We start from the raw sequence: 23316 nt of genomic DNA, 5'->3' as shown, positions 1-23316 counted from the left end.
CGATGCTCAGTTTAGGTTCCACCAAGACCTCTCGGCTCCAGACCTCATTACAGCCTAGGTCCAAACATGGACAAAGGAGCTGAGTTCCAAAGGTGACGTGAGAGTGACTGCGCCTGACATCAAGGCAGCATTGGACCGAGTGTGGCATCAAAGAGCCCTAGTAAAATTGAAGTCAATGGGAATCAAGGGGGAAATTCTGCACTGGCTGGATTCATACCTAGCACAAACAAAATGGTTGGGGTTGTTGGAGGCCAATCGTCTCAGCCCCAGGACAGCGCTACAGGAGTTCCTCAGGGAAGTGTCCTATGCCCAACTATCTTCAGCTGCTTCATCAATGATGTTCCCACCATCATAAGGTCAGAAATCTGGATGTTTGCCGATGAATAGGCAGTGTTCAGTTCCACTTGCAACTCCTCAGTTAATGAAGCAGTCCATGCCCACATGTAGCAGGACATGGACAACATTCAGGCTTGGGCTGATGAGTGGCAAGTAACATTCATGACAGAGTCTAATCACCACCCCTTGACATTCAATGGCATTACTATCGTCAAATTTCCCCACCATCAACATCCTGGGGGGTCACCATTGACCAGAAACTTAACTGGACCAGCCACATAAATACTGTGGTGGAATATTGCTGTTAAACCCCACCCCACTCCCCCAAAGCCTTGTTGAAAGAGGTGTAACTGGGTTTTTAATGGCATATTGACTGCTGAACAACCATTCTAGCCCTGAAAAACTAATTTTATATTTGTGGAATGTCAAATGTTTCCATTAATATGATTAAGAATTACATGGTTTTTAAAATAAATGTTCTTTTAAAGTTTGTTTATGATATTTCAGCTTCTACCTTAATCCTATGTCTATGGTCCAATCTTTATTTCGCTCTCTGTAAAATTTATAAAAAGTAAATTATAGTCTGCGCATTTTACTTCCTGGTTTGCTGTCTGTGAGAATTTTTCAATGTGATTGGCTGCTCAGCCTGCTTGATGCCATCACTGTTGCTGAATGCTGGAGGTTCATTTGATGTGGCGCCATATTCAAACAAAGGTTGGGAGAGCTGAAATTGACGCCACAGAGATCGCTAGATCTTTGTGGGCAGCTTTCTTAGAGGTCAGCAGCAAATTTCGGGCCAATCTGTTCAGCTGCCTCTACTTCTTCCCTCCCTTCCCCATGCCCAGGAAGCCAGCCCACCCATCTGGCTCCCTCTGACCTAGTCCCTTTCTACTTTCTCATCCATCTCCTCTCCATTCCCTCTCTGAGCCCAACTAGCTCATCAGACACACCTCCTGCTCCCTTGGCCCTATTCCCACTAAACTTCTAACTTTTCAACTTCCCTTCCAGGCCCTGCTGGCTGATATTGTTAATGGTTCCCTCTCCTCAGGCACAGTCCTCCTCCCTTTCAAAATTGCCAGCAGCAACCCCTTCCTTGACGTAAAACTTATGTGCATGCAAATTACTGCCCCACTCATTTCCTCTTCACAGTCCTTTTGAATTTCCTACAATTAAACATTGGTAAGACTGAAGTCATCCTCTTCATTCCCTATCTAACAAACTCTGTATCTTTGCCATCAATTCTATTCCCCTCCCCAACAGCTGTCTCATTACAACAGTGGCTACACTTCAAAAGTACTACATTGGCTGTAAAGCGCTTTGAGCCATCCGATGGTCGTGAAAGGCGCTATATAAATGCAAGTCTTTCTTTCTTTCAGGTTGAAGCAGAATATTCACAACCTTATCGGCCTATTCAACCCTGAGCTGAACTTTCAACCCCATTTCCTCTCCTTCACAAAAACCACCTACTGCAGCTTCCTCAAGCCCTTCACTCACGGCCATACCCCCACCCCCTCCAAACTCTCCAGTCATCTAACTTTTGTGAGGAGCATTCGTAATAAGGTGGATGAATTAGCTGCGCAAATAGAGGTAAACAAATATGATATGATTGGATTTACGGAAACATGGCTCCAGGGTGGCCAAGGCTGGGAACTCAACATCCAGGGATATTCGATATTCAGGAAAGATAGGCAAAAAGGAAAAGGAGGTGGGGTAGCATTGCTGGTTAAAGAGGGGATTAACACAATTGTAAGGAAGGATATTAGCTCTGATGATGTGGAATCTGTATGGGTAGAACTGAGAAATACCAAGGGGCAGAAAACGTTAGTGGGAGTGGTATATAGACCTCCAAACAGTAATGCGGAGGTTGGGGATGGCATTAAAAGGGAAATTAGAGAAGCGTGCAATAAGGGCACAGCAGTTATCATGGGTGACTTTAATCTACATATAGATTGGGCTAACCAAATTAGTAACAATACTGTGGAGGAGGAATTCCTGGAGTGTATACGGGATGGTTTCCTGGACCAATATGTCGAGGAACCAACTAGAGATCAGGCCATCTTAGACTGGGTATTATGTAATGAGAAAGGATTAATTAGCAATCTTGTTGTGCGAGGCCCCTTGGGTCGGAGCGATCATAATATGATAGAATTCTTCATTAAGATGGAGAATGAAGTAGTTGACTCAGAGACTAGGGTCCTCAATTTAAATAAAGGAAACTACGATGGTATGAGGCGTGCGTTGGGTAGGATTGATTGGGGAATGTCACTCAAAGGGTTGGCGGTGGATAGGCAATGGCAAACATTCAAAGATCGCATGGATGAACTACAGAATTTGTTCATCCCAGTTTGGCATAAAAATAAAACAAAAAAGGTGACTCAACCGTGGCTAACAAGGGAAATTAGAGATAGCATAAGATCCAAGGAGAGGACATATAAATTGGCCAGAAAAAGCAGTAAACCTGAGGATTAGGAGCAGTTTAGGATTCAACAAAGGAGGACAAAGGGATTAATTAAGAGGGGGAAAATAGAGTATGAGAGTAAGCATGCAGAGAACATAAAAACTGACTGTAAAAGCTTTTATAGATATGTGAAGAGAAAAAGATTGGTGAAGTGAAGCGTAGGGCCCTTGCAGTCAGAATCAGGGGAATTTATAATGGGGAACAAAGAAATGGCAGACCAATTAAATACATACTTTGGTTCTGTCTTCACAAAGGAGGACACAAATAACCTCCCAGAGATGTCGGGGAACATAGGGTCTAATGAAAGGGAGGAACTAATAGAAATCAGTATTTGTAGGGAAATGGTGTTAGAGAAATTTATGGGATCGAAGGCCGATAAATCCCCAGGGCCTGATAATCTACATCCTAGGGAACTTAAGGAAGTGGCCCTAGAAATAGTGGATGCATTGCTGGTCATCTTCCAAAATTCGATGGACTCTGGAACAGTACCCATGGATTGGCGGGTAGCTAATGTTACCCCACTGTTCAAAAAAGGTGGTAGAGAGAAAACGGGGAATTACAGACCGGTAAGCCTGACATCGGTAGTGGGGAAAATGCTAGAGTCCGTTATAAAAGATGTAATAGCAGAGCACTTGGAAAACAGTGACCAGATCGGACAAAGTCAACATGGATTTACAAAAGGTAAATTGTGCTTGACTAATCTACTGGAATTTTTTGAGGATGTAACTGGTAAAATAGATAAGGGAGAACCAGTGGATGTGGTGTATTTGGACTTTCAAAAGGCTTTCGATAAGGTCCCGCATAAGAGATTAGCGTGTAAAGTTAAGGCACATGGGATTGGGGGCAAGGTATTGACTTGGATAGAGAACTGGTTGGCAGACAGAAAGCAAAGAGTTGGAATAAACGGGTCTTTTTCCGAGTGGCAGGCAGTGACTAGTGGGGTACCGCAGGGATCGGTCCTTGGACCCCAGCTATTCACAATATATATTAATGATCTGGACGAGGGAACTAGATGTAATATCTCCAAGTTTGCAGACGCCACAAAGCTGGGTGGGCGTGTGTGCTGTGAGGAGGATGCCGAGAAACTCCAGCATGATTTGGACAGGTTGGGTGATTGGGCAGAAGCATGGCAGATGCAATATTAACGTGGATAAATGCGAGGTTATCCACTTTGGTGTCAAAAACAAGAAGGCAGATTATTATTTGAATGACAATAGATTGGGAGAAGGGGAAATGCAACGAGACGTGGGCGTCTTTGTGCACCAGTCGCTGAAGGTAAGCATACTGGTGCAGCAGGCGGTTAAGAAGGCAAATGGTATGTTGGCCTTCGTAGCGAGAGGGTTTGAGTACAGGAACAAGGATGTCTTGCTGCAGTTGTACAGGGCCTTGGTGAGACCACATCTTGAGTATTGTGTGCAGTTTTGATCGCCTTATCTAAGGAAGGATGTTCTTGCCATGGAAGGAGTGCAGCGAAGATTCACCAGGCTGATACCTGGGATGGCAGGAATGATGTATGAGGAGAGATTGGGTGGATTGGGCTTGTACTCACTGGAGTTTAGAAGAATGAGAGGGGATCTCATTGAAACTTATAAAATTCTAACTGGACTAGACAGACTAGATGCAGGAAGGATGTTCCCGATGGTCGGGGAGTCCAGAACTAGGGGTCACAGTCTAAGGATAAGGGGTAAGCCATTTAGGACAGAGATGAGAAGGAATTTCTTCACCCAGAGAGTGGTGAACCTGTGGAATTCTCTACCACAGAAGGCAGTAGAGGCCAAATCATTAAATATATTCAAGAAGGAGTTGGATATATTTCTTAAGGCTAAAGGGATCAAGGGATATGGGGAGAAAGCAGGGACAGGGTACTGAATTTGGATGATCAGCCATGATCGCATTGAATGGCGGAGCAGGCTCGAGGGGCCGAATGGCCTACTCCTGCTCCTATCTTCTATGTTTCTATGTACATTCCCTCTGCTTTCACACAATCATTGGTGACTGTGCCTTCAACACTCTGAATTTGCTCCTTAAATCTTTCTGCCTCTCCACCTCCCTCTCTTCCTTTAAGACCCTCCTCAAAACCAACCCCTCACAAAAGTTTTGATCACCCCTTCTAATCTGTCCTTCTTTGGCTCAGCATCCATTTTTTTAAATTACACCTTTGTGAAGCACTTCAGCACTTTTTTCCACATTAAAGGTGCAATATAACTGCAAGCTATTGTTGGATAAATATTTGAAGCAGAGAAAGATACAAGATTATGGGGATTCATTTCTGATTGCTGTGGCAAAGAGCCTGCATAGACACAATGGGCTGAATAGCATCCTTCTGCGATGTAAGTTTCTATTATTCTATGGAAGACCAATCGCTACAATATAGTAAATATCTTACACCTGCACACACTTCTGGTTAACTCTTTCCATTGTAAATTCTTATGTCCACATCTATAACGGAAACTGTCCTATAAACTTGTCCAACTGTAATTACATCCTTTTCCAATGGGTTCACTGGAGTGCCATCACTGACAGGAGGATGTAATTCCAGTATGGCAAGTTACACATATACCTGTAGCTTCCATTATAAATGTGGAAATAAGAGTTTACCATGGAAATATATGAAAATAAGGACTGAATGTATGACTTTAAAATGGCGACTGAACTATGTCTGCTCACCTGATCCAATTAATCCCCCATTCTCTAACTCCACCTCACCTGAACACGACACATGTCTTGTCTCTCTGGATGCAATACCATTGGAGATAAGACTAGTATTTCAAAAATGTAAAATTCATTCTAGAAAACAGTTTCCAAAACTGTTCCATACATCAGGCTGCTTCACACACACACATACTATTCTTCTCTGATTGATACAAATATTTAGAAAATAATTACACAAAGTTCTGTATAGTCAGTTGGACTGTTAATCAATAGGCACTTTCCCCACGAATGCAAATGGTAATAATGTGAATGGCAATCAGTAATTCTTTTTCAACTATTGACAACTCTAAACATTTTAAATTACACCATCTGTCCACTTGTTTCTGTACTTTAGCAAAGCTTAAAAACAATCTCTTCTTGAAAGTTGAATATGGTTTGAACATTGGCTGCTAAAATTATTTTATCCAAAGGTGAACAATTGTAGCACAAGTTGTGCACCATTGTATTTTGAAACCAGCTTAATGTAACCTTAACAATTACAAAACAATTTTACCTCTGAGCCTTATAAAACAAACAAATTAATGTTGCATTTTATTTCTAAGATTTGTTCAGATATATAAACTAATTTTAAGATGAACCTCACCTGTTCTTCTATCACAGTTTTCATCATGGTTACACTTTTTCCCATTTTTTTCCTGATGAGTGCTTGTTCTTTTTCATACTCCGTCATTAAAATCACTGGTGCTACTTCTGCAACTCTGGGTTCTTGGATATACTCTGTCACTAATTCTGTTCGATGTATTACCTCCTGGTGTTCCTTCATGTAAAGCTCATAATCAGCTAAAAATAAATTACATCAAAATTAGAACAGCATAGGAGTTATAAAAAATACTGAAATCCTCGAGTTATTAATATGGAAAGTCAATATGGTACTTTAATTATCTCCTACTCAGATTGGGGGGATATCCCACTGGAGTCAGTGTTAAGACCACTGCTCTTATTCTCTCTACATATATATAAGAACATAAGAAATAAGAGCAGGAGTAGGCCATACCAGCCCCTCGAGCTTGCTCCGCCATTCAATAAGATCATGGCTGATCATCGACCTCAACTCCACTTTCCCGCCCGATCTCCATATCCCTTGATTCCCCTAGAGTCCAAAAATCTATCTATCTCAGCCTTGAATATACTCAAAGACTCAGCATTCACAGCTCTCTGGGGCAGAGAATTCCAAAGATTCACAACCCTCTGAGTGAAGAAATTCCTCCTCATCTCAGTCTTAAATGGCTGACCCCTTATCCTGAGCCTATGCCTATGCCCCCTAGTTCTAGACACTCCAGCCAGGGGAAACAACCTCTCAGCATCTACCCTGTCAATCCCCTTCAGAATCTTGTATGTTTCAATGAGATCGCCTCTCATTCTTCTAAACTCCAGAGAGTATAGGCCCATTCTACACAATCTCTCATCATAGGACAGCCCTCTCATCTCAGGAATCAATCTAGTGAACCTTTGTTGCACCGCCTCCAAGGCAAGTATATCCTTCCTTAAATAAGGAGACCAAAACTGTGCACAGTACTCCAGGTGTGGTCTCCCCAAGGCCCTGTACAATTGCAGCAAGACTTCCTTACTCTTATACTCCAACCCTCTTGCAATAAAGGCCAACATGCCATTTGCCTTCCTTATTGCTTGCTCTACCTGCATGCTAGCTTTCTGTAATAACAACAGAAAATGCTGGATACACTCAGCAAGTCAGGCAGCAGACGTGGAGAAAGAAACAGAGTTAACATTTCAGGTCTGTGACCTTTCGTCAGAAATGGAAAAAGTTAGAGTTGTAACAGGTTTTAAGCAGACGCAGAGGCAGGGAAAGGGCGGGGGGCGGGGGAGGGGAGGAAGGAACTGCTAGTTTTCTGTGTTTCTTGCATGAGGATACCCAAATCTCTCTGAACACCAACATCTGAAAGTTTCTCACCATTTAAAAATATTCTGTTTTTCTATTCTTCCTACCAACATGAATAACCTCACATTTCCCTACATTATACTCCATCTGCCACCTTACTGCCTCACTTAGTCTATCTATATCGCTTTGCAGAATCTTTGTGTTCTCCTCACAGCTTACTGTCCCACCTAGCTTTGTATCATCAGCAAACTTGGATACATTACACTCGGTCCCTTCATCTAGGTCATTAAAACAGATTGTAAATAGCTGAGGCCCCAACACTGATCCTTACGGCACCCCACTAGTTACAGCCTGTCAACCTGAAAAAGATCCGTTTATCCCTACTCTCTGTTTTCTGTCCATTAACCAATCCTCTATCCATATTATCCCCAACCCCACGAGCCCTAATCTTGTGTAATAACCTTTTATGTGGCACCTTATCGAATGCCTTTTGGAAATCCAAATATACTACATCCACTGGTTCCCCTTTATCAACCCTGCTAGTTACATCCTCAAAAAAACTCTAATAAATTTGTCAAACACAATTTCCCTTTCATAAAACCATGTTGACTCTGCCTAATTATGTTATGATTTTCTAAGTGACTTGATACCACTTCCTTAACAATGGATTTCAGCATTTTCCAGATGACTGATGTCAGGCTAACTGGCCTGTAGTTCCCTGTTTTTTCTCTCCCTCCTTTCTTGAATAGCGGTGTTACATTTGCGACCTTCCAATCTGCTGGGACCATTCCAGAATCTAGGGAATTTTGGAAGATCAAAACCAATGCATCCACTATCTCTTCAGCCACCTCTTTTAGAACCCTAAGATGTGTGCCATCAGGTCCAGGGGATTTGTTGGCTTTTAGTCCCATTTGTTTCTCGAGTACTTTTTCCCTACTTATATTAATTACATTAAGTTCCTCACCCTCATTAGACCCTTGGTTCCCCACCATTTTTTGTATGCTTTTTCTGTCTTCTACTGTGAAGGTGTGGAGATGCCGGAGTTGGACTGGGGTGGACAAATGTAAGAAGTCACACAACACCAGGTTATAGTCCAACAGCTTTATTTGAAATCAAGCTGTTGGACTATAACCTGGTGTTGTGTGACTTCTTACATTTCTACTGTGAAGACAGATACAAAATAGTTGTTTAACGTTTCTGCCATTTCCTTATTCCCCACAATAATTTCTCCTGTCTCAGTCTCTAAAGGACCAATGTTTACTTTTGCTACTCTTTTCCTTTTTACATACTTGTAGAAACTCTTACAATCTGCTTTTATATTTCTTACTAGTTTTCTCTCATATTCTATTTTTTTTCTTTTTAACAATTTTTTGGTCAACCTGTTTTCACAGATCACAGAAATCACAGAAACCCCACAGTGCAGATAGAGGCCATTTCGGCCCATCGAGCCTGCACCGACACATATCCCACCCGATCCCCGTAACCCCTACACCAACACATATCCCACCCTATCCCCGTAACCCCACGTATTTAATCCCCCTAACACTAAGGGTCAATTTATCATAGCCAATCAACCTAAACCCGCACATCTTTGGACTGTGGGAGGAAACCGGAGCACCCGGAGGAAACCCATGCAAACACGGGGAGAATGTGCAAACTCCACACAGACAGTCACCCGAGGCCGGATTTGAACCCGGGTCCCTGGCGCTGTGAGGCAACAGTGCTAACCACTATGCCACCGTGCTGAAACTCTCCCAATCCTCAGGCTTACTATGATTCTTTGCAACATTATAAGCATCTTCTTTCAATCTAATACTATCCTTAACTTCTTTAATTAGCCACAGTTGGATCACTTTTCCTGTGGAGTTTGTTTCTCAATGGAATATTCTATCACATTATGATCACTCTGCCCCAGAGGATTCTTTACTATAAGAGTGCTAATTAACCCTGTCTCATTACACAATACAAGATCTAAAATAACCTGTTCCCTGGTTGGTTCCATGACATATTGTTCTAGGAAACTGTCCCAAATGCATTCCAGACTACCTTTGCCAATTTGATTTGTCCAGTCTATATGAAGATTAAAGTCCCCCAAGATTATTGCATTACCTTTGTTGCAAACTCCTACTATTTCTTGATTAACATTCTGTCCAACGGTATAGTTACAGTTAGGGGGCCTATCAGTGTTTTCTGCCCCTTGTTATTCCTTATCTCCACCCATACTGATTCTACTTCCTGATCTTCCGAGCCAAGATCCTTTCTCGCTACTGTCCTTATGTCATCCTTTATTATCAGGGCTACTCCCCCTCCTTTTCCATTCTGCCTGTCTTTTCGAAAGGTTAAGTACCCTGGAACATTTAGTTACCAACCTTGGCCACCTTGCAACCATGTTTTTGTAATGGCTATTAGATCAAACCCATTTATCTCTATTTGTGCCACTAGTTCATCTATCTTGTTACGAATGTTTCGTGCATTCAGATAAAGAGCCTTTAATTAATTTTTTTTCACCATTATTCCCTGCTTTGACCTTATTGTCTGCTGCACTGCTATCATTAAACTCAATGGCCTAGAAATTGGGTTGGGGCGCCAAAGTGGCGCAAAAGTCGCCTGAGCGCAGGATTTAGTGCAGCGATCGGAGTAATTCCGATCGCCAGAAATTCAGTTTCAGTGCTGCTCGAGGGACACGGGGTGAGGCTCAAGGCGCTCCACGTCCCTCTTAGGGCGCTGAAACTGATTATCGCAGCGCAACGCCACATGCTGCGGCACGGCACGCTGCGGTACTGCAGGCCTTCCTCCCACTGTTAAGGGGGAGGTGCCTGCAACAGCGCGATCCCCGATCGCGAGTGCCGGCAAATGAGCCCGGCACCAAGGAGAAGTGCCGGGCTCTCGGGAAATAGCTGGCAATGCCGCGGGGGGGGGGGGGGGGGCGGTGAGGAAGCCGGGGACGGAGGTGCTAGCAGGCGGCCGCCGAAAAAGCGGCCGCCCCGCACCTCCACCTTAACTTGCGCCGCTGCCGGGCGCGGGTAGCGAGCGGCGCAACCAAATATCGCGAACGGGGCACGAATGGGGCGCTGCGCACACTGATGACGTCATCGGTGGCGGCGCAGCGCAAAAGCCTAACGCCACCATTAGCGCCCCTGCTGAATATCGCAGGAGACGCAGCCAGTGGCGCTACAGCCACTGGCTGCCTCTTTAGGCGCTAACAGGTGGCGCTACTCACCCAATTTCTCCCCCTCTGTCTCTTCCTGTCACATTCTGCTTATTTTTACCCAAATCGCTACACTGCTCTATTGCCTTGACCTTTCGCTTTAGATTTCTAAATTTCCCCTCACCTGACCCCTCCCCCCCTTTTTAGTTTAAAGCCCTATATATATATGTAAAATGATTTGGACTTGGGTGAAAGAGGCACATGAAAATGTGCTAACAGAAAAATAGGAACCATGGTTAACTATGAAAAGGACTGTATTTGAGTAAATCGATGCTGGATGAAATTTAATGTGAGATCATTTGGGAGGATGAATGAGAGAAAATATACACTAAATGGTAAAACATTTTTTTTTAAATAGAAAAGCTAAGAAACTTAGCAGTTCAGATACACAAATTAATAAAAGTGGGAGGATAAGTTGATAAAGCTGTAAAAAAAAAAAAGAAAATGGGATCCAAGGTCTTTTAAATAGGATTATTATAGGATATAAACACAAAGCGGCAATGCTAAACCTGTGCAGATCATTGGTTAGGCTGCAGTTGGAATATTATATCCAGTTTTGGGCTCCCTACCTTAAAAGAATGTCAAGGCCACAGAAAGGTTACAGAAGAGATTCATTAAATTTATACCATGGACTTTATCAAAAGAGACTAGAGAACTGGGTCTTTTTTCATTAGCATAAAGAAGTTTAAGATGAGGTTGGATAGAGGTGTTCAAAATTATGTACAGTTTTTATAAGCAAAATAAGAAAAAAACAATTTCCACTGTTAACTAGAGGGAACAAATTAAAAATCATTAGAATCATCAAATCTTACAGCACAGAAGGAAACCATTCAGCCCGTCACGTCTCTTTGAAAGAGCAAAAGTATAAAGAGAGAGGTTAGAACTTTTTTGACAGAGGGTATTAGGCTATGGAATGTCCAACCAGAAACAGTGATAGAAGCAGAGTGGATAATAGCTTTTAAAAGGGAAATGGATAAATATCTGGAAAAGAAAAAAATAAAGGGGTATCGGCAGGGAAATTGGACTAAGTAGATAGATCTTTCAGAGAGTCAGCACAGATATGATGGACTGAATGCTTTCCTTCTGTGCTGTAAAATTTCATGATTCTATGTATGTATCACAATTATAACAGGAGTACTAGTTTAAAAAAATAACACAAATTTTAAAGTTCATTTAATAAAAGCAAATGATTTAGTCATTGCCTAAATAAAAAAAATGTAATCTCAAAAATAATTTGATTATCATAGTAATTAAATACCACCTCAATGAGGCGGATTTAGCTGTTATAGAAAATGAAGTGATTTTAACCATCAATTGTTTTAATAGCTACATACCTTCCTCCAGCAGTTGAGCTGATGCAGAAATTTCTCCATGTTGATTACGAACAACAATGGAATATTCACCCGCATCATCTGCAAAAGTCATGGAAATCTCAAGTTTGCATTCTCCCATTTCCTTGTTGTAACTGACCTTGTACCTGGGGGGGAATAATGTACTTTAGCATAAAATCTCGAGGATCAGAAAGAAGAAAAATCATGATGAATATAAGAAAACATGGAACAAGAAAAGGCTATTACACCCACTCCTTTCACAGCATGCATAGAACATGTGATATCACAGTCTCTGCCCAACGCATTCAATCACCTGATTCTACAAAGTTCCTCCTTGCCTTGAAAGATAAATCAAGTGAAACCCCAGAATATTGATCTAATCTTACATTCTATATTATTGTATATATCATTGCCTTCCTTGATATGATACTTTATTGGTCCCAAGAGTTCAGGAACCAATATGAGATTGAAACAAAAAACTGTAAATGCTGGAAGTCATTAAGAAGCATCATATTCCATGCAACATTTAACTACATTTGTGTTCAAACTTGTAGCTATCAATCCTATTCTTGATGATGTATTCATCAGTTCTGTTTTAAAGGTATTGATTAATGCAGTATTAGCTACTTTAACATCATAAACACATTACTTCCACAGTCCATATTAAATCTATCTTTTCTTGGATTCTACCTGACCAATTTATCTTCTGAAAAATAGGTTCTTCAAAATTACTCCCCGTCATGCAAAGATAATCAAACTCTAGCAAATCCACCTAATTCTCAGAAATCACATTTCAAAGCTGCACCTAGTCATTATGAAGAAAAACAGACATTGTCCTTTTTTTCATTAAAAGAGCAATTTCTTCCTCAAAATAACTGGTTCTAGAATTTACCTATGATCTTTATTTACGAAGACTAATGTGAAAACCTCATTGAACACAACTGCCATTTCCTGACCCAACATGTTCCTTAAAGGAGCAGTTCTGATTTTAGTTGAGTTTTGTTTCGATATACAACTAAGTGGTGAAAAAAAATCTGAATTTATATCTGCTTATTGATTTTATACTCATACATTACTGCTCACATCCCAAGTTAAATGTTTGCATTACTCTCTAGAATTTAAAAGCTTGGATTATGTCTGCTTCTTAATCTTCCTTCCTCCAGTGAAAACAACTTCAGTTCTGTGAATCCCTCTTCATAAATTAGTGTCCTAGGTCCCAGACTGATCCCTACCTCTTGTTATGGAACACTCTGCAACACATTAACTTTCTTGTTTTTCACTGCTTTTTTACCATTCTCTCGTGAACACACAGATTTATGATGAGCTCTAATTCCATGGGGTTCAAGTACCCTTTGGCACCTCACCCAAATAGCTGTCCTTCCTATGTGAGCCTCCACAGTCAATGTGTTATTTGACCATGAAAGTATCATAGCTGGTTTCACTGGATACATTTGGGTGATTTTCCCTCTTTAGACCAGTTGTGTTCAATGAGGTTTTCACATTAGACCAGTTATGCCGAGTTCAATTGTAGTACCCATACGTGACGGAGATCAACTAACTCATCACAGACCAGGAATTGAACCTGGAACCTTCTTGGTTTGTATGGCTCAGAGATACATTGCCTTTTCAACTGGGCCATCAGGGACTCCTCAATGTTCTTTTCACGATAGTGTGTTGCTGGCACAATAATTCAAACATGGCTTCACTAATGACCTATGCAAGGTTAGAATAACTGGTGTGCTTCTGAAATCTATCCCAGTACATGATTAGCTTCACACTGACTGGTCATTCATTCATTAGTTGTTTGTGGGTCCTAAAGAACATGCACTGAGCTACTGAAACATTAAATTTGCAATTTTGCACTCACAATGAGCACAGATCAGAGAATTGGGGTGACAATAGTGTAGCTCTAACTCCAACTTGCACTCCCCCAAACACAGAATCACATTTACTGTGTGTAAATAGTTTATTTTTAGATATAAAAGTAATAATTTAGCTGCACAACTGTCTTTTTTCAAGTCAGTTAATGTTCCAATTTCAAAGAATGAAAAGTGACGTTAATTGGTTGTCTTTAAATTTAAAATGGCTCAGCATGAGGATTTAAGTGTTGTTTAACAGAATGTTATACCTGTATCCAGTCGTTAATGGAATTCCAGCTTTTCGCCAGTAAATATGTGGTTTCGGGATGCCTCCAATTTGACAATCAAAAATGACACTTCCACCTTCAATTAGTTTCTGTACTATCGGGTTCCTGATGAAGAAAGGAGTGACTCCAGCGGCACCGTCCACTGATTCAGCTGTAACACTGGCTCCTGATAGAGTTTCCACTCTCATTTCAACTCTGGAAATACACAAATACTGAGATCGATTTTGATTTGGTGGACCATTATGAATGACTTGTCTTTTAGCACGAGTTTACATAGCTTTTTATATTATTTATGTTACTACACATACAGTACAATGCACCGTACAGCGGGTCTAAAAATATATTTCTCAGAATAAAAATAGAAGGAAACTATCAGCAATGAAAATACAATAAATATGGTTAACTGTTTCACCCTTTTTAACAGTAATATTTAAAGATTGTAAATACCGTTTCTTTTCAAAGCCAGTTTGCTCAGATACAGCAAAGGCTTCTTCTCTGCTTTCAATCTCTTCTGACACTACAAAAGTACAAACAATAAATTATTTCAAATGTGTCTTGGACAGAGAGTTGTTCATCAAATTTTAATCATCTTTGATATCCTTACTAAAATACATACCTTGAACAAGAAGGTAGCATGAACTGCTAGCAGTACCAGCATCACTGGTGGCAGTGCATGTAAAGCGGCCACTGTCTTCTGCAAAGGCTTCCCTGATTGTTATACGGGCAATGCCTTTTTCGAAGGTTATTTGGAAATCAATGGAACTTTCAATGTGATAGTCTTCTCTAAACCACATCACGGTTGGGGTAGGGTGCCCTGTGATTTCACATGCTAGGGTCACAGATTCACCTTCTACTACAGTCATGTTTTTCAAGCCCTGTAAAAAGTCAGGTACAATTAACTGGTTAAAAAATTTAAAGCTAGTATAAAGCATTCAAATGCAAATTGGAGCATTTAAAATACATTTTCGTATGAACTAATTGCTTACAGAAACAAAACTCGGTGGGATAAGTGGAACCACTGTTGGAATTGGTAGAGCAGCAGGTTCTGTGACCTGGAAAAACAGAAAATAAAGTGGTGAGTAAGAAATGAGACCCGATTATACAACTTGTTAAACAGGTTTAGGAGAGTGTTACACATCAAATAGAAAAATGGGAAAGAGCTTCCTGCAGAGGACTCACGTCTCCAGGCTGTCACACCACTGAGTTATCATTCCCATTAAAAGAGTTATACCATGTTAGATTGTGGTAAAGGTTTAATGGAGAGAGGGGCAAGATGGAAATGTTGTTAGCTTTGCTGTTGGTCAGGAGCGAAACTTTTCACACTATTTGCTACTGTTAATTTGTAGGGAACACACAAAGTTAGGGCACACTACTGGGTAATTAACAAACCTGCTCTTCTTCTGCTTCATATTGATCTTCCTCATGTTCAACATCAAATTCAGCTTCAAGTGAGCCTGAAATACTTAAACCTAGATGCCTGTGCATTTCAGTATCAAACCGTGTCTCATACACGTCTGTTCTTTCTCTAATACGAGGCTGGGGAGAGACACTCTCCTCTGTCACAATTCTGGCCTCTTTTAACACAGGAGGTTTCACTGGCTTGGTAACCTTCACAGCAGAAGACGCAGACAACTCTTTTTCCAGAGTAACAATAGCAGTTCCTGCTATAGAAACCTAACCAAGCCAAGAAGAATAAAGTTATATTATTTACAAACTATTTTAAGTTTTTAAATTACTGGTCACAATGACAGGGATGGATGGGATTATTGGGTTAGCTAAATTAGATGACTTTTTTGGAAAACGTTGTGTGAGCATGAAACGAAATGATCAATAGGAAAAAAGGAACTCATAGTTTAGAAAACATTAGCTAATAGTGAAAGGTATGTCTAAACAACTTCCTACAAACATTAAGTGTTAGATTCAAAGAACTTGAGTTAATGCTCTATAACTGTTAAAAATAAACTATTAGTATAAATGAAGAAGATAAAAAAATGTACTTGTGAAAATGTAAAATGAATGACAAACAAAGATAGCAAAAAAGCAATATGGCCCAGAATTTGCTGGTCCAGGGCCTCTCATGGCGTGCCCCTTTTATTATATTTTTTTCGTCACCCTTCAGCTCAAAAGTGCTTTGCCCTACAAATTGCTGGAAGTGCAATCTGATAATGGCACGGCGAGGTCAAGAGGGCATCTGGGACCTTGGTGAAGGACAGGACTAACAATCCATCTCCTCAACCAATGAGATTTAAAGATAGAGAAAGAAACAGAGCTAATAATGGAGAAGGAAATAGAGTGAATTAGAGTCAAGCTAGATACAGAAAGAAAAGTAAAGAGAGAGAAAGAAAGATTATATTAAGAGAGAAAGAAAAATGAGACAGAAAGGAAAAGGAGATTTTTTTAAATGTTAAATTTCAAATTTTGAAAACCTTTAAGAACAATTTACTACTTGCAGGAACGAGACTCTACAGTTTAAATTGTTCCCTTTCTGGGCCGGAAAGGTTGAATGGCATTGCAGGAACTTAAATCTTGTCATGAAAAGGATCCATACGTCGTTAGGTACCAGCCCTAACTTCCTGCGGCGAGCTTAATTCATTTTAATAGCGCAAATGCAGCAATTTCTTGAAACTCATAGGGAGGTTGAGATCCCGTTTTCATGAGGCTAACGGCAGAGCGACGCAAATTGTTCAACAATTTGTGGTGATTTGCAACTCATGATGTATATTTTCCTCACCACAAATTGCTGGGTTACTTACACACAAATAACAGCGAGCGCATTAATTTCGCTGTTAGTTTCCTAGCAAATTCTGGGCCAATGTATAAAAAATATATTTTTAACCCAGATATAAACTTGAAAAAAATTATTATACTGTATGGCAGGGAAACAGCAACCTCTAATGTAAGCTGTTTAATGCTTGTCAAAAATAGGTTGAGATATCTGCCATTTCAGCAAAATTAGACTCTGTGCACGCCCCTCATTAATTACCTGTAACTGATTTCTAAAATTACTCAAATGATGGATTATAAAAACCTTTACCTGATATTAATAAGAAATTTTCCATAAAGCATATGATAACAATATCCACCATTTATGTTTTTCTTGTATGTTTTACCATGACACATAACCTAGCCAATCAATCTCTAAAAACAGTGGGGTAAAAATTGGACCTCCTTATAGGTGTAAAACAGGCACAACAAGGGCCAAATTCAAGGACCAACGTCCCGTGCCCAAAAGTACGCTTGAAAGATGTCCACCACAACATTGGGTTGGGCCTTAGTGGCTGCGCAAAACAGAGATTAGACCCCTTAAGTATACGAATGAGGAGCCTAATACCTGTTTTAGGCCCTCTCTGGGAAATTGAGCCGGGCCTGCTCCACTCTGGACTCTTCTGCAGCCACCAACCAAAAGTAACTTTTCAAAAAATATATAAAAATAGTTTCTGTGGAGCCATGAGGAGCAAGAGTGCTCACCCGACTCCACAGTACACGTGATCGTGCCCCCCTCCTCCATTGCCACTCCACCCTCCCTTAAATCTGCCCCCCGCCTGTCCCACCAGGACTTACCATCTTTTTAAACTGGGTAAGCTACCTGTGAAGGTGTGACAAGAGCAGTCAGCTCGCCCAAATAATATTACTGGTTCCCAAAACCGGTTGGGGCTCTCATTTCTGGCCCGAAATTGGGCCTAAAGGAATTCTCATCCCAGTGTCCCTAGCATGTGTGTCAATCATTATTGATCTCAATATCCAAATGGCTTATTCCATTAGAAGGCATTTATAATTAATTATAACCTTGTCTCAATGAATTATGAGAAGTTTACAGGAATATTTCCCCTAAATTGATAAGACTCTTCTTAAACAAAGTATATAGATATTCCTTTTCTAATTTCTCTAACTACAGTTTTATTTCATTATCAAAGACCTCATATGATAGTCCTGTCTATTTAAGATTTAATATTATAAGCTTTTTGTTTATTTGCCTGCCATACAGAATTTTCACCCTTACCTCTTGGGTTGTTTCTGGTTTGGCTACAGTGATTTTTGAAACAGTGAAGTGAGGAATTGTACTGGGAAGTTTGTGGTCCAGATGTACTGCAGATTCTGATGCTCTTTCAATCTATAGCAACCAACAAAATCTTTATTATTATGTTTAATTCAGCGTGTACTGATAAAATTTAAAAAAAGTTCTGTCAAGATGATCTTCATAGTTAACATGAATAACAGAATCTTTGTAATGTTAACTTGATGTTTTATGAGTTAAATGAGGTCTAACCTGTAAAATGTGTTTTTCAGCTTGTTCGTCATAAGAAATTTGTGTTTTAGTTGGCACAATAACTGTCTCTTTTCTGACAGTTGTGGTGACAACTTGTTGTTCAGCAGGGGCGGTTCGTTTCTCAGCAGAAAACTCAGTGGCACTTTGACATACACCACGCTGTGCATATTCATACTCCATAGATGTCTCTTCTGAACGCACTCCTTCAGCATACACAGGATGTCTAGTACGTGCTTGATCCACAGCAGCCAATACTTTAGCCACAGCTTCAGCCTTTTTGCCAACCTCAATCTGCAGACAACAAGGGCTAAGTCTGTGAGAGCACGCATAGTCTAATCTTAAATTTCACAAGATTAACTATGACCTTCAAAAGCAATACCATATTGGGCTTTGACTGATGTATCATATTGAGGTCTGAGAATATATTTCTTGTTAACAATTTGCTGAAAGTTTATTTTATGTTTTAAAGACATCTGCTATTTTCAAAAGCTGGTTGATTTGTTAATCAAAACAAAAATAATAAATAAGAAATGTTAAAAATAGGAAACTTTTGGTTTCTTTCCTTAATTGTCAAAGATTTGAGTTACAAAATAAATTGGTATTGCTTTTGACAGCAAAATGCACGCTACACATTAATGCATTTATAACCAATACAAATTTTAAGCAAACCATCTAAAATTACATGGCATGTACGTGCAAGGTGGTACACACTTGACATGGGAGTAGTGATGAAACAAAGGGATAAGAATAAAGGAGTAAGTGTGAAACTAAGGGACATAAGAAGAAGGGAGAAGTGCAAAAATCTAAGAGGTACAAGTACAGAGAAGTACTGGTGAAACTAAGTGATACAACTACAGGGGAGAAGTGGGAAAGCTAAGGGGTATATAAAAAATGTTTAATGTTTACATGAGAATGTGACAGTGACATTTATTAGGAGAGCAAAAGGCTATATTTTTGTAACAAATATGTGAATTAAAAGTAATTTTTCATTGTGATTCAAACTACCTGATCCTCAACTGGTTGTGCTTGTACTGTGAACGCATGTTTCTCTGAAGTGCTTCTTTCTGTGGTAGTGGTTACAGTAACTGGTTCGCGTACCCTGGCTTGGTCAACAGCGGCTACTACTGTAGCTACAGCTGTTGTTTTCTCTATGCCATGCTCTGTCTGAATTTATTGCAGCAAAAAATAGAATGAATTTGTTATATATGCCATGTAACTAAATATCAAAAAAATTGTTTTCAAAATTAAACTGTATTGGTGTAACATTCAAAATGCAGTTGCGTATAAATACATTTGAAAAGCATAAACATAACAAATTTAAGTCTTTACAGATATAAAATGTTTTTCTCATACAATCAAGCAGGAAATTGGTTCATTTTACACAGACCTATTTTAATCTACTTTCACTGTGGGTTTAAAATTTATCAAACTCAATATATCTGAGACTGAGAACTTCCCACATAACTGAATTAGGACTGGTCTGAATTATTAACAATGATTTGCTTTTGGCAGAACTTGGTCATGCTTGATGAAAATGTAAATCTGCCTTACCTCTTTGCCAGCAATTGAAACACCAACAGCGGCACCGGTCATTCCAACAGCTGCAGCACTTCCTTCAAGTGTGGTAGCTCTAGCAGCACCAGCAGCTCCTTCAACTGTGGTAACTCTAGTCGATCGTTCAACTGTGGTAACTCTAGCAGCACCAGCAGATCGTTCAACTGTGGTAACTCTAGGAGCACCAGCAGCTCCTTCAGCTGTGGTAACTATAGCAGTTCGTTCAGCTGTGGTAATTCTAGGAGCACCAGCAGATCGTTCAACTGTGGTAACTCTAGCAGCACCAGCAGCTCCTTCAACTGTGATAACTCTAGCAGCTCCAGCAGCTCCGGCACCTCGTTCAACTGCGATAACTCTAGCAGCTCCAGCAGCACCGGCACCTCGTTCAACTGTGATAACTCCAGCAGCACCAGCAGCTCCTTCAACTGTGATAACTCTAGCAGCTCCAGCAGCTCCAGCAGCACCGGCACCTCGTTCAACTGTGATAACTCTAGCAGCTCCAGCAGCACCGGCACCTCGTTCAACTGTGATAACTCCAGCAGCACCGGCACCTCGTTCAATTGTGGTAACTCTAACAGCTCCAGCAGCACCAGCAGCTCCAGCAGCTCCAGCAGCACCGGCACCTCGTTCAACTGTGGTAACTCTAACAGCTCCAGCAGCACCAGCAGCTCCAGCAGCACCGGCACCTCGTTCAACTGTGGTAACTCTAACAGCTCCAGCAGCACCAGCAGCTCCAGCAGCACCGGCACCTTGTTCAACTGTGGTAACTCGAACAGCTCCAGCAGCACCAGCAGCACCAGCAGCTCCAGTGATTGTCATCTGTCCATGGATTCCATATCTCCCTTCCCATTTTTCTTCTCTATGAATCTGTGTAGTGCTTGTGGTTAATCTGCTTTCTCTCATATGTGCTTCAGTTGCTGAAACATAGCCTTCCTGCTTCCAAGGAGGTATAGCTTCTGAAGCAACAACTGCAGTTATCTGAGATTTGCGAGAAAGAAGTGGAGATTTAACGGATCTGATAGGTGATGTTGAGAGTCTTCCAGCTGGAGACACGGATCTGTATAAAAAAAAATTAGTAGCATTTAAATGTAAATCATTCATTCATAGCATCAGATGCAATGGTGGTTCAGTGGTGCAATTCTTACTTTCAAGTGGCAAACCTGCCTTTGATCACAGCATTTGCAAGAAGTAATTTTTTTTTCTTGCAAACAAGATCTTGTTGTGTATAGCGAAGGGAATAGAACATAAGCTTGAGGAATAATAATGAGCGTTGTATAGAGCACTGGTTCAGGCTCACCTGGAGTAATATGCACAATTATGCTCAGCATACTGGAGACCTTGGAGAGAATACAGTGGAGGGAAACTTAACAGGTATCAGGGATTACACGCATTTAAGCTAAAGATGAGTTTAAGGCAGCTAAGAATATTTACACTCGTAATGTAAGAATAATTGAAGAAAAGTGGCTCAGGGGAGACCTTATTGAAGTTTTTAAGATTCTAATGGGTATAGATAAACTGAACCTTAATATTTTGGTTAACATAATCAAACTCTACAACCAGGGAGCATGAGCTGAAACTCAGAAGAGAAACGGTAAACAGGCAGTTCAGATTATTCATTTCACACAAGCAGCATTTATGGAATATACTACCCAGGAATACAGTGGAGATCCATATTGCCCAAAAACTCAACAAGGAACTGGACAGCTTTTTGACAAAAGAAGTGATTGAGGAGGAAGAAGTGATTGAGAGGTATAATAGAATACAATATGGTAGTTTTGAAATTTGGCACTGGCCAGATGAACCACAATGCTCTTTTCTGGTCCTGATATTTTTTACGTTCTTCTATCATTCCAAAATAACTGTCACTACAATATATTGCTGATTTTCTTTGCAAAATAAAAAATAACTTTTTAAATTTGAATTTGGATTCAAGTGGCTTAAATTAGGGAAACTATTGCATCCAACAAACTGTATGATTTCAATCTAGATACCATAGATCGAGGTGACACCAGGTGGCACCATGAACCTTAAGCTCTGGCCAGCAGAAAGATTCCTGTGTAAAAATAAGTTTAGCTCCATGCACTTTAAATTTGAATGGAACCCAAAGGAGGTTTGATTGATGAATTCCATCATTCACTCAGAAATTCAGCGAACATTTGATGTTTACACTGTTATTCTACATGAATTACTTGTTAACAAATGCTTTAAGAAAAATGTTTAAATGTTCAGATATAAACATCTAAATTTCCCTTACCTGACAGGTGAAGGTGCTGGGGCCCTCACATGGCGGACAGGAGATGGGGATTGTTGGCGAGTCACTTTGCCAGCAGTAGCTGGTGGGGTTGGGGACCTGGATGTTGGTTTTGGTGGGACGCGTGGCGGCGTCTTATGATGCAAGTGCTGCACTACTGTTCTGCCATCAACAACCATTTCAATTGTTGAAGATCTGGCCTCATAGTGAGCTTCCATTTTCTAAAATATAAATAAAAAAGAAAATTGTATTGGCTTATGTTCAATTGTAACAAATAAATTATAGTAAAATTTACCTCAGTGAAGACCAAGAACAAGATACCTTTTCAACTTGGGTTTGTCTTGCCTGGGAAATTTCAGCAGAGGCAATAGTTGTCTTTGTCTTTTTGGCAGGTATCACTTCGTCATCAGCTGTAGAAAAGAAATATGATAATGAAAGTGTTACAATTAATTCCAGAACTGTACAAGGTATTGTTTTGACTTGCACAAATACCAACAAAAAAATACCTTGGACGTGGAGCTCAGCTGTTGAGGTGGCTCGTCCAACGCTGTTTGTGGCAGTCACTGAGAAGGTTCCAGAATCCTCCGTATAAACTTCAGTAATAATCAAACTGTACAAATCACTGTCTTGTACAATCTGGAAGTCGGGAGAACTCTGGATTTCGGCTCCTTCCCTGTAGAACTTCACCACAGGTGTAGGGATTCCAGTCACACGAACGTCCAGTCTAACTTTGGATCCTTGTCTCACAGTCATGCTTTGTAGTCTCTGTATAAAGTTGGGAGGCGCTGTTTCTGCTGCAATACGTAAAAAAAAACTTACTGAGTTTAAATTCATAGCTATCTTGGATTACATTATTATGCATCAATCTATATAATTAAAAGTCTTGCATATAGTGCACACCATACTTGCACAAAAACTTAACTTTTCTGATTAGCCTTGCCTTGTCTTCTGTCCTAAATAGTGCTTTTACTATTATGCCATATCCAATATTTTCCCTTCTGTGCCTCTTGGGTCTCTCTAATCATGCAGTCTATGTAGCCATGCCTTCACTATTACTGATCCATGCCCAAATATCAGGGATATTACTATGGGGATAACTGTCACCTTCATCACTTGGGCAGTAAACTAGTGGAGTAGATCTCCTGTTTGCTATAGAACATGTCCGATTTGAATTTCCATATGGAAATTAAATCAGGCAGACTCTGAAACAGGCAGG

The 23316-nt window shown here is 40.4% G+C and overlaps 1 protein-coding gene across 48 annotated transcripts in view; it reads right to left on the bottom strand.

Annotated features, from left to right (window-relative positions):
- The window catches only part of LOC147120302 (titin-like), a 359546-nt gene extending 336597 nt beyond the window's left edge, over nt 1-22949 (bottom strand). For 42 of the 48 annotated variants that reach the window (XM_085986008.1, XM_085986052.1, XM_085986054.1 and 39 more), the window contains exons 1-14: nt 22607-22949; nt 22422-22510; nt 22104-22321; nt 19847-20906; nt 19301-19459; nt 18296-18586; nt 18029-18139; nt 15418-15702; nt 15015-15080; nt 14645-14903; nt 14476-14545; nt 14011-14223; nt 11886-12028; nt 6090-6286 (exon numbers count right to left, since the gene is read on the bottom strand). In XM_085986008.1, the coding sequence (XP_085842134.1) occupies nt 6090-6286; nt 11886-12028; nt 14011-14223; nt 14476-14545; nt 14645-14903; nt 15015-15080; nt 15418-15702; nt 18029-18139; nt 18296-18586; nt 19301-19459; nt 19847-20906; nt 22104-22321; nt 22422-22510; nt 22607-22934 (3489 nt within the window). In that variant the 5' untranslated portion in view covers nt 22935-22949. The remainder of the gene's footprint in view (nt 1-6089; nt 6287-11885; nt 12029-14010; nt 14224-14475; nt 14546-14644; nt 14904-15014; nt 15081-15417; nt 15703-18028; nt 18140-18295; nt 18587-19300; nt 19460-19846; nt 20907-22103; nt 22322-22421; nt 22511-22606) is intronic. The other 6 variants (XM_085986058.1, XM_085986059.1, XM_085986061.1 and 3 more) reach the window with 5 other exon arrangements.
- Nucleotides 22950-23316: the final 367 nt, after the last annotated feature.

Source organism: Somniosus microcephalus, chromosome 4 (assembly GCF_052327205.1).
Source record: "Somniosus microcephalus isolate GS21.2 chromosome 4, FLI_Smic_1.0, whole genome shotgun sequence".
NCBI lineage: Eukaryota > Metazoa > Chordata > Chondrichthyes > Squaliformes > Somniosidae > Somniosus > Somniosus microcephalus.
The sequence above is the reverse complement of the archived record's forward strand: the minus strand, read 5'-3'. Positions and strand labels throughout refer to the sequence as shown.